The 12342-nt window shown below is 40.9% G+C and overlaps 1 protein-coding gene across 2 annotated transcripts in view; it reads left to right on the top strand.

Annotated features, from left to right (window-relative positions):
* The window catches only part of atp8a1 (ATPase phospholipid transporting 8A1), a 546817-nt gene that overhangs the window by 351324 nt on the left and 183151 nt on the right, over positions 1–12342 (top strand). For both annotated transcript variants that reach the window (XM_085969404.1, XM_085969397.1), the window contains one exon: positions 7057–7195. In XM_085969404.1, the coding sequence (XP_085825530.1) occupies positions 7057–7195 (139 nt within the window). The remainder of the gene's footprint in view (positions 1–7056; positions 7196–12342) is intronic.

Genomic DNA, 12342 nt, shown 5'->3' with positions numbered 1-12342 from the left:
ATTTTCCACCAGTATGCTTACACCATTAATGCCTCCATTATACTTGCCAAGTTTTCCATGTAGCTTTTAAGTTGCATGGTAGGAAGAGGATTGTTACCAGAACAGAAAATGAGTCTGGATAAGAAGCAATTTGTAAAGTTACAGGGTGCACAGCAGATTGGAACAGTACTTTCACACCCAAGACCTGGGCAGTTTCAACGTGACCCTATAATCTGACATGAATTGATGCAAAATTAACACTGCCACTCAGGCCATAAGGATGGCTGGTATGGAAAATAGCACAATGCTGCATTAGGAGTGTTCTTCAGAAGTTGGGTAAAGATTCAGTGACCAGGCAGAGAAGGCATACAAATGTTCAGTTGCTTAGCCTAGCCACCCCACCCCAGCTTAAAAAGCTGTACAAGATTCAACTATTTTCTTTTCTTCAACCTCCTCTCAAATAAAAATCTTGATGCAATACAAATATCACCTATTATAGGAAATGGAGGCTATGAAAAATCAAAATCAAGGTGTGCCGCTGCTCAGTTAAAACATGCACTGAGGCAAAAAAGAGCCGGCTACAAAAATCACAGTCACTTAACTGCAAGTCTGTCTGTACTTGCAATATATCAGAGACACAATATTTCAACTACATGGAATAAAAATAGTACAATGTTGGTGACTTTGTACTGGTAATTGATCCTTTTCCTATAAACAGACTTGAATAGTTATATAGCCGTATGAAAATTATGTATGATCCTTTATTAATTAGATTAAAAGTAATTGAATATATGCAGCACGGTGGCATAGTGGTTAGCACTGTTGCCTCACAGCGCCAGGGACCCGGGTTCGAATCCGGCCTCGGGCGACTGTCTGTGTGGAGTTTGCACATTCTCCCCGTGTTTGCGTGGGTTTCCTCCGGGTGCTCCGGTTTCCTCCCACAGTCCAAAGATGTGCGGGTTAGGTTGATTGGCTATGATAAAATTGACCCTTAGTGTTAGGGGGATAGGGTGGGATATGTGTTGGTGTAGGGGTTACGGGGATCGGGTGGGATATGTGTCGGTGCAGGCTCGATGGGCTGAAATGGCCTCTATCTGCATTGTGGGGTTTCTGTGATTCTGTGATATGCACAAAATTTAGGGGTTCAGATACATCTTTAAAAGTGACAGGACACATTTTATAAATAAGGGCATTGATTACAAAAACAAAGAGCTAAACCTATACAAATAATTGGTTTGGCCATAAGTTACAATATTTTGTCATTTTGGGCACCTTACTTTAGGAAGGATGTCGAGATCATGGTGAGAGCGTGGAAGATGATACCGGGAATGAGAAGCTTTAATTATGAGGAGGGATTAGAGAAATGGGGGCTCCTTTCATTGGAACAGATAAGGTTAAGAGGAGATCGCTTCAAAGTGTTCAAAATTATGAATTCCGATTAAAATAAACAGGACAAAACTATTTCCACTGGTCAGTGAGTTGGTAACTGGGGGCTGGAAATTTAAGGTAGCTACCAAAGGAATGAAGAATGAGGTTAGGAGAAAACTTTTATGCAGAGGATTAGCACATAGAATGCCTTACCAGAAACAGTGGTGGAGCAGAATCCATAATAGTTTTTAAAAGGGAAGCAGATAAATATTTGAAAAAGAGAAGTTAAAATAAGGCGAGGGCAATGGAACCAAGTGGATAGCTCTTTCAGGGAGCTGGCATATGTGCAAAGGCCCAAAAGGACTCCTCCTGTAGTGTAAAATTAAACAACTCTATGAATATGTACAGTGCATTAGTCCAGTTTTAACTGGGGATAAGAATTGAAATGGTTCCGAAGTTCAAAGTCACTCCGGTTTCTGGATTTCCAGAAAAGGGAACTTTGAAGCTGTGTCAATAGTATTAAATAATTTTACCACTAATTTGTATAACACATTGCCCTAGTTTTCTGAATTGATTTTATGGTTCAACTTTCCACCCAAACTAATTTGCATAATCACATGTAGAATCGTCCATGAACCATTGCAATCGGGCAGCGTTTTAGAACTGAATTGTTTATTTTCTTGCATTAAAAATGATTCCTTGATATATTTGAGTCATAACCTGGTGCAGTTTTATTAATACAGCTGAAAATGGGTTTATCACCAAAAATAAGCATTTTTAATGTGTCTCGTTCACTGTGAGTAACCTGATTTTAAACAACTGAAAATGACTTTAATAAACTATACAAAACTATTTACTGGTTTCATTGGTGTACAGTAGTCAGTTTCTTAGTAAATTAAATATTTTTTAATATTTAAAAGGTGCCTCTTAGTGCCCTTGTGACAAAAAACAAGCTTAATTTTAAGAGCCTCTTCAAAGGCCCACAAACAGGCTCAATTAGTGGAAACTCGCCATGGTGATTAATTCGACCTGTGGGCGGGGCCGGCTTCCTGCGCAGTGTTTTTTAAACCAGCACAAAAGATCGCAGAAACGCGATTTGCTGAACATAACTGGCGCTTTAAATTTCACGATCTGTTACACTGATTTGGCTGATTTGGGGCTAATTGCCCTGGAAATGCATCTAGTGGAAACTCTACCCCAGGATGTATTATAACACTATAATTTTCTTTAAGGAAGCATTTTATTCTTCCATTAACTTTAGGCCTAACTGAATGCTGAAGTGAACAATTAAGTTAGCGTTTACAGAAATGTGAATAGATTATTTATTCAACATTGATCGGCAGTATAGATTATAAAGACACAATGAAAACAAAAGTGCAAGGAAGAATCATTTCATAATATTGCCACCCATCTGTGTAAAGCAAAAATAAATATCGCCCATGGGGTAATGTGATGGTCTAGTGTGCTGGCAAACCAAAGCATGGAACGGTGGGTTATAAATTTATTATAAAAACAGAAATTACTCTCAATACACAGCGGTCCCCTTCTATATAAAGAGAAAAGACAAGCTAGCATTTTGGATAGAATTAATCTTCATTTGCATTTTTGTTTTTTGTGTTTATCCAGAACAGACCTGTATTTCTCTATTTTAAAAAGGGAGGAAAATCATCTCTAAGCCAGTCTTACACATTTTCTACCAGACAGATCAGAGTAGCACCAGGTTAAAAACCTGGAAGTGGTTTGTTCACCCTCCAGGGTTCAGTAGGAAAAAACTTGTGAAGATTATGAACTGCAGCAACAATTACAGGGAGTCTTGGCATTAAATAAGATAGAATCATAGAATGGCACAGCACAGTAGGAGGCTATTTGACCCGTTGTGCCTGTGCTATTCAATTAGTCTCAATCCCCTGCTCTTTCCCCATAGCCCTGCAAATTTTTCCCTTCAAGTATATATCCAATTCACTTTTGAAAGTTACTGTTGAATCTGCTTCCACCACCCTTGTAGGCAGTGCATCAGAACTCGATGTGCAATTTTTTTTCCTCACCTCGCCTCTAGTTCTTTTGCCAATTGCCTTAAATCTGTGTCCTCTGGCTACTGACCCTTCTGGCTCTGGAAACAGTTTCTCCTAATTTACTCTATCAAAACCCTTTGTGATTTTGGTCACCCCCATCAAATCTCCCCTTAACCTTTTCTGCTCTAAGCAGAATAACCCCAGCTTCGCTAGTCTCTCCACATAGCTGAAGTCTTTCATCCTGGTACAATTCTATTAAATCTCTGGGTATTATGTAACGAGAAAGGATTAATTAGCAATCTTGTTGTACGAGGCCCCTTGGGTCGGAGCGATCATAATATGATAGAATTCTTCATTAAGATGGAGAATGAAGTAGTTGACTCAGAGACTAGGGTCCTGAATTTAAATAAAGGAAACTACGATGGTCTGAGGCGTGAGTTGGGTAGGATTGATTGGGGAATGTCACTCAAAGGGTTGACGGTGGATAGGCAACGGCAAACATTCAAAGACCGCATGGATGAAGTACAGAATTTGTTCATCCCAGATTGGCATAAAACAAAAAAGGTGACTCAACCGTGGCTAACAAGGGAAATTAGGGATAGCATAAGATCCAAGGAGAGGACATATAAATTGGCCAGAAAAAGCAGTAAACCTGAGGATTGGGAGCAGTTTAGGATTCAACAAAGGAGGACAAAGGGATTAATTAAGAAGGGGAAAATAGAATATGAGAGTAAGCTTGCAGGAACATAAAAACTGACTGTAAAAGCTTTTATAGATATGTGAAGAGAAAAAGATTGGTGAAGTCAAGCGTAGGTCCCTTGCAGTCAGAATCAGGGGAATTTATAATGGGGAACAAAGAAATGGCAGACCAATTAAATACATATTTTGGTTCTGTCTTCACAAAGGAGGACACAAATAACCTCCCAGAGATGTCGGGGAACATAGGGTCTGATGAAAGGAAGGAACTGAAAGAAATCAGTATTTGTAGGGAAATTGATGGGATTGAAGGCCGATAAATCCTCAGGGCCTGATAATCTACATCCTAGGGTACTTAAGGAAGTGGCCCTAGAAATAGTAGATGCATTGCTGATCATCTTCTAACATTCGATGGAATCTGGAACAGTACCCATGGATTGGAGGGTAGCTAATGTTACCCCACTATTCAAAAAAGGTGGTAGAGAGAAAACGGGGAATTACAGACCGGTAAGCCTGACACCGGTAGTGGGGAAAATGCTAGAGTTCATTATAAAAGATGTAATAGCAGAGCACTTGGAAAACAGTGACAGGATCGGACAAAGTCAACATGGATTTACAAAAGGTAAATCGTGCTTGACTAATCTACTGGAATTTTTTGAGGATGTAACTGGTAAAATAGATAAGGGAGAACCAGTGGATGTGGTGTATTTGGACTTTCAGAAGGCTTTTGATAAGGTCCCGCATAAGAGATTAGCATGTAAAGTTAAGGCACATGGGATTGGGGGCAAGGTATTGACTTGGATAGAGAACTGGTTGGCAGACAGAAAGCAAAGAGTTGGAATAAACGGGTCTTTTTCTGAGTGGCAGGCAGTGACTAGTGGGGTACCGTAGGGATCGGTCCTGGGACCCCAGCTATTCACAATATATATTAATGATCTAGACAAGGGAACTAGATGTAATATCTCCTAATTTGCAAACGACACAAAGCTGGGTGGGTGTGTGTGCTGTGAGGAGGATGCCGAGAAACTCCAGGATGATTTGGGCAGGTTGGGTGATTGGGCAGAAGCATGGCAGGTGCAATATAATGTGGATAAATGTGAGGTTATCACTTTGGTGTCAAAAACAGGAAGGCAGATTATTATCTGAATGGCAATAGATTGGGAGAAGGGGAAGTGCAACGAGACCTGGGTGTCCTTGTGCACCAGTCGCTGAAGGTAAGCATGCAGGTGCAGCAGGCGGTTAAGAAGGCAAATGGTATGTTGGCCTTTGTAGCGAGAGGGTTTGAGTACAGGAACAAGGATGTCTTGCTGCAGTTGTACAGGGCCTTGGTGAGACCACATCTTGAGTATTGTGTGCAGTTTTGGTCGCCTTATCTGAGGAAGGATGTTCTTGCCATGGAAGGAGTTCAGCGAAGATTCACCAGGCTGATACCTGGGATGGCAGGAATGACTTATGAGGAGAGATTGGGTCGATTGGGCTTGTGCTCGCTGGAGTTTAGAAGAATGAGAGGGGATCTCATTGAAACTTATAAAATTCTGACAGGACTAGACAGACCAGATGCAGGAAGGATGTTCCCGATGGTCGGGGAGCCCAGAACCAGGGGTCACAGTCTAAGGATAAGGGGTAGGCCATTTAGGACAGAGATGTGGAGGAATTTCTTCACCCAGAGAGTGTTGAACCTGTGGAATTCTCTACCACAGAAGGCAGTAGAGGCCAATTCATTAAATATATTCAAGAAGGAGTTGGATATATTTCTTAAGGCTAAAGGTATCAAGGGGTATGGGGAAAAAGCAGGGACCGGGTACTGAATTTGGATGATCAGCCATGATTGCATTGAATGGCGGAGCAGGCTCAAGGGGCCAAATGGCCTACTCCTGCTCCTATCTTCTATGTTTCTATCTCCACCACCCTCTCCAAGGCCTTGACATCCTTCCTAAAGTGTGGTGCCCAGAATTGAACACAATACTCCAGCTGGGGCTAACCAGTGTTTTAAAAGGTTTTGTATAACGATTACTGACTATCCAAGAAATGGTAATTTTGCAATGCTGATGTATACTCAGCTAGTACTGTATTTTCCTGGCATTTCTCATGGTTAACATCCAGGACAGAATAAAGCCCAATATGCAGGATTTCTGATTGCACCACTTCCTGACGTTTCCATAGTTGACATCAGCAAACAGTTTTGTTTAACAACGTGGCAAGTTCCTGATTTTGACCACAGTTAGTTTGAGTGAAGAGTGAATCCTTACCACAGGGAATGAGGAAAGTCACCTCAGGCCACTATCACGCACCTCCTAGCGGGCAGGTACAGAGCAACGTCGGCAGCCATATGGAAGCAGCTCTCGATTTCATATTCTCAGGTTGGGGAAGGTGTGCAGCACAAATGATGAATTCCACAAATGAAAAATAAAATGCCACTGAACAAAATTGGCTAAAATTGCATGGAATTAGGCAAGCTTGGCATTATCCAAATGCCTTTTCAGTATTTTTGTTCAAAAAACAAATGCTTGTTATTTCCTGGGGTAATTGTCAAAAGAACCCTGATTGAACAAAGAAACTAAATTAACCTTCATTGTTGATGTTGAAGCATTTTGAGTTGACGACTAACTACTAAAAAATCAGTTCCTTCAAACCATCAAGCTTAATATTTCCTCCAATCCAGTTACCTAATGGTGTCATTAGCAGTCAATAAGCTACTAGAGACTACGAGGAAGGAACAAATGGATCTTAATGTTTAGTCAGTATTGTATTTTTAGGTCACATTGGTGGCACTCAACAGCTGTAAAATGTATACCCTTTGAGTTTAGTAGAGCTATACCAGGGAACATTGCTAAATGTGGTTAAAATTGGGTGGTTAACTGGACAAGTTCGACAATGTGGAATTCAAGTTTGCTGAAAATTGCAAACCACATATCCACATGGTTGCACTTACTGAGATAAATCCTTTGACATGCTTATCTATTTGTCCTGCTACTAATTACTTTTCATGTCGTTTTAATAGAATCTGCAGTTGCTTGGAGCTACAGCAATTGAAGATAGACTACAAGACAAAGTTCCTGAAACCATAGAAACATTATCCAAAGCAGACATCAAAATTTGGATCCTGACAGGAGACAAGCAGGAAACCGCTATTAATATAGGTACAGCTGGAGTTACAGTTAATAGTCTTCGACTGAAGGCTGTGTTTAATTTGTAAATGCAGGTCCTTATACAATACTGTTCTGGATAAACATGGAAACAAAAGTACTATGTTTATATTTTGTTAAAAGTCAAATAAAAATGTCTGAACGCTTTCATCAAAAGAAGGGAGTAATGTAGGTCATGTCCAGCCTTTCAGGAACAATTGTCATAGCTCGATTTGTTCTTGGATTTTTACCAATCTTGAGGACATTCTTTCCTGGATGAAGATATTATCAGATTTTTTTTTTAAACTTGGCAAAGCTAGTGAATGTGGTAAAATAGTATCCTGTACAGTTTTATTGGGAGAGTGGGGGCAGGGGGAGGAATGTCCAAGAATATTTGTATGTAAACAATCACAAACTTCTCAAAGTGCATCATAGTTTATGTAAGGTTGTTAGGTAGAGCTTTATGATCCCTGTTTTATCAACAAGTAATATAATGGTCTAATCGCTGCTGCATAACATTCCTTATACATGATGTGCAATAATAAAAATGATGCACTCTTCCAACATTATAATGAGGGGAAAGTTATCAGTACAGTTTTCTCCTTTTTGACTCTCCAAGACTTGAGGCTTTCACCGTGTCACAGTGCATCTCCGGAGGCAACATCTCCCTTTATATCTACCCTGGATGATTGACTCAACAGAGCTCAATGCTTGAGGTCTGCTAGTGAAGATATGTGGCAGAAAATTAATATACACCAAGAAGTCTCGGTTACAATCCCAGCAACATTTTATTTTTTTAATATCTGTATCTTCGATGTTGGCAATGCTGCATTTATTGCCCATCCCTAATTGCCCTGAGAAGTTGGTAGTGGGTGCTTTCTTGAGGTATCAATTGTTTTTACAACTTGAGTTGCTTACAATGCATCTGGTACATCAGGCAATTGGACCTAAAATTCAACTATGTCCTGTGGACTAGTATCACATGTAGGGACAGCGGGTTCCCTTCCCTGAAGGATATTGGTGAAATAGGTTTTTATGACAATGCAGTAGCTTTCATGGTCACTTTTTTCCTCCAGTGCAGGTCCAAAAATTACCAGATTCATTTATTTAAATTTCATAACTGGCATACCCACTGTATTACCATATCCTTAGGGGCATTGTTCTCGGCAAGGTTTTTCTGCCTTCAGATCACTTTACAGTACTTGGGAATTTGATAACTCTGTATAGGAAGGGGTGTCGACCCAGCAAAAGGTTATTTAGGAATTTTAGATTTGATGAACACAGCCACTTTTGATGTAACTGCACACTCAGTGAACTCCACAACCCCCGCCCCCATTAATAGAACCAGTCAAATAGCAAGCAGAATACAACTTCATCGAAGAGGAGAGAATTTGCTCCTGCTGGATGCTACTAGTGCTCTCGTGTCTGGGTCATGAAATTACACTCTCACTTTAGCTGGGGAAGACAATGTAATGGAAGGTGAAATAGAAACAGAAAATGTTGGAAATACTTAGCAGGTCAGGCAGCATCTGTGGAGAGAGAAACGTTAACTCTGTTTCTCTCTCCACAGATGCTGTGCTGCCTGACCTGCTGAGTATTTCCAGCATTTCCTGTTTTTATTTCAGATTTCCAACATCTGTAGTATTTTGTTTTTGTAGTGGAAGGTGATCATTAGTTATCTCACTCTCAACGGTCAAACATCCAACTGGAGGTAGTTTAGGCCATTTTCAGAAGTTAGGGTGTCCAGAGATTTGTTTGCCTCTCTGGAAAGCCATCAGCTCCCATGTTTCTTTTTGAAGACACAGGCTGTGTCAACTTGGCAGCCTCCAGGAATGATTTCCTCACAGTTTGGAGATCAAATATTGGCATTCACGAACCGAACTTTATAACATAAAATGGATGAAGTTTGTACAGAGATGCTCTGCTAAGAGGGTTAGTCCTATCTCATTTGCTGTCTTGCATAATCTGAAATATCTCCAGCATCTGTCCAACATTGGTTTAAAACATAGTCTAATTTAGATTTGTGTTGCGCTATTTCAATATTTCATTATTTGTATTTAGATCATGAAAAGATCACCTGTTGATGACCATTTATGGATGCACATTTAGTTCCCCACTGGTTTTCAATTAGGACCTTTACTTTAGTTCTTGACAAGTTAATGCATCCAGGTTTATTTTGGTCAAGAAATTGTCCCATCATTTTATCTGCTGCTACATAAGTCAGAACCAGAATGTTTCTATTATATAAATGCTTACACATCCTTAATTGGTTCGGACTATTTCTCTGAGAAATTTATACAGCCTTGGCATTTATTATGGTGCAAGAGCCCAAGTTAAACTGGTGACAAAGCAGCAGCTGGCAAAATCAAGGGTTTAGTGCATCCTAAACTGTTGCCACCTTGCAGGGATGAGGCCCATGTGCAGGTTAAGGGTCATTGCACCCACTCCACAGCAACTTCCTGGCATTTCAATCAGGTTCCCATTAATAGAATATCCAAGGCTGCCACATGGAGCGGCTCTTGCTCATTTACTGAACATTATTGCCTGGTGTAACTGCAGTACATGTCAGCCCTTTTGACAGATCCTGACAGCTGGTGTTATGTCTCCTGCAGGGAGGCCACCTCCCGGCTAAACCTGTACTACCACAATAATATTGTACGCTTACATCCTTCCTTTACATAACAAACATCCCAAGATGTTTTACAGAAGAGAAAGAGGAGGAATAAACACTGAGCCGTGGAAGGGGGTTTAGGAGAAGTGACTAAGAACTAGGTCAAAAGATGAGTGGTGGAAGCTTTTTAAAAGAGGACAGAGAAGTATAGAGGCAGCGGGATTTAGGAATGGAGTTAGAGAGTAGTGCCAAGTTGGCCAAAGGCTCTGCTACCAATAGTGGGGTGGAGGGATTGGGGGGGCGGGGGGGGGAGGTGGCAGAATGGGAAGCACAGAAAGCCGAGTTGGAGAACCAAAGAGTGCAGGAGGGAGGAGCAAGACTATTGAGGGATGTGACGATGAGGATGATCATCGCGGATGAGGCTGGTGGATAAGCGGAACAGTGCAGGCTGAAAGAAACTGAACTTCCAAGCAACTTTAATAAGAGAGGAGACTGGCATTCCATTTTATGCAGAAGAGATAATGTGGCCAAGAATGTGAAGGAGGACGAAGGTAAGCAATTAATGGAAGGAGGCAGCAGTTGTTTAAATTTGTGAGAGCCAAGAAGAAAGTGTATTCGTGGTGCTGAAAAACTATATTTTCATTGCTCCATTTAAGAGCATGGAGAAGGTCAAGATGGAAAGATTCAGACATTGCACTGGGAGAAAACTGGAGGTTGTGAGATCTGAAATGTGAAATCTGAAGGAAGTTTGAGAGTCTAGAATGGATAAGGTTAGATCATAAATGGAAGAGGTAACTAATATGAAGAAGATAGAGTATGAAAGGGGGAAAAAGGATTGAGGTCTGATGAGCCAGAGCTAATGAAAAAGTTAGAGATTGAGCCAATAACAGCACAAGTGGGAACTAGGTAACCATGAAACATAGCTTTGGGGAGAGGCCATATAATGGTAATATTTTTAGCCAAGAACTTTTAAGGTTGCCGATTAATTTCCGAGCTAGGAGCAGCTTTTTCCATGTCTTGGTGTAAGAGAAGCAGGGTAGAAATTTGAAGAGCAGAATGACGTCCCTTTGTTGGGGAATAGGATGAACACAAAACAAATTTCCAAGGTGAAGCAGTGACAAAATGGGTATCTGAGAGATTGAAGAAAAGGCACAGGTAAATTCAGAGGCACACATCTTGAATGATGGGAGATATATCGAGAAATAGAAGTGTTTTTTTTGGAGTCCAGGAGGTGGAGAATCCAATAAGCCTGGCATAGATAAAGGTTGAAATGGAATCTGATTTCTCCATTTCTATATAAAGGCATTCCATTCTAGTGTTGCCCTGTCGCCCCACTATTGTCCCATAAGTATCATAAAGTCATTTTTTGCCGTTCCCTTCAGTTGCAAGGTGACTGAGTGAACAGTAGACTTTAGGATTTCCAAAACCGGTGTGGTTTCTCACTCGACCAACGGTAGGTCCACACCATTTTCTCTCCTTACTGTTCTATCCCATGGTTTTCTAGATCTAGTAACTTGGCTGTGAACTGCTGAAGTTTTTTTTTAAGTGTGTTGTAATTTTGAATGTAGCCCTGGGCGATTCAAGTTCCAAGTCACAGATTTTTGAAGCAGATGTTTGAGTTACTATTATGGGGAGGCAGTGTGTTCTTTATATCTCGAATTTGGGCACATTATCTAGATTACACTTCACTGCAGTACTGAAGGAGTGCTGTATTGTCAGAGGTGCTGCCTTTTGCTTGAGATGTTAAACTGTGGCCCTGTCAGCCTGTTCAATTGCACGTAAAAGATTCCATGACACTATTCAAAGACTAGTAAGGAGTTCTCCTGGTATCCTGGTTCAACGTTCCTCCCTCAACGAACACCACCAAAAACAGCAGATTAACTGATCATTTGCTGTTTGCGAGACCTTGCTGTGTGAAAATTGGCTATCGTGTTTGCCTAAATAATAGAAATTAATTGATTGTTAAGGAACAGGAGTAGGCCATTCAGCCACTCGACCCTATTCCGCCATTCAATTAGATCATGGCTGATCTGTATCAACTCCATCTACCCACCTTGGTTCCGTAACCCTTAATACCCTTGCCTAACAAAAATCGATCTAAGTTTTGAAATTTTCAATTAACCTAGCCTCAACCGCTTTTTTTTGGGTGGGGGGGAAGAGTGCCAGATTGTCACTATCCTTTGTGTGAAGAAGGTGCTTCCTGTCATCACCCCTGAATGGCCGAGCTCTCATTTTAAGATTATGCCCCCTGTTCTGGGCTCCCCCACCAGAGGAAATAGTTTCTATCTACCCTATCAACCCCTTTAATCATCTTAAAACACCTCAATTAGATCCCCTTAATCTTCTATACTCGAGGGAAAAGAAGCCTAGTCTATGCAACCTGTCTTCATAATTTAACCCACATAGCCCCGGTATCATTCTGGTGAATCTGCGCTGCACCCTCTCCGAGACCAATGTATCCTTCCTGAGGTGTGATGCCCAGAAGTGAACACCGTACTCTAAATAGAGTCTAACCGGAGCGCTCTACAGCTGTAACATCACTTCCACCCTT

The sequence above is a fragment of the Somniosus microcephalus genome, chromosome 2, assembly GCF_052327205.1.
Source record: "Somniosus microcephalus isolate GS21.2 chromosome 2, FLI_Smic_1.0, whole genome shotgun sequence".
Classification (NCBI taxonomy): domain Eukaryota; kingdom Metazoa; phylum Chordata; class Chondrichthyes; order Squaliformes; family Somniosidae; genus Somniosus; species Somniosus microcephalus.
Note: the sequence above shows the minus strand (reverse complement) of the source record. Positions and strands in the feature narration are given on the sequence as shown.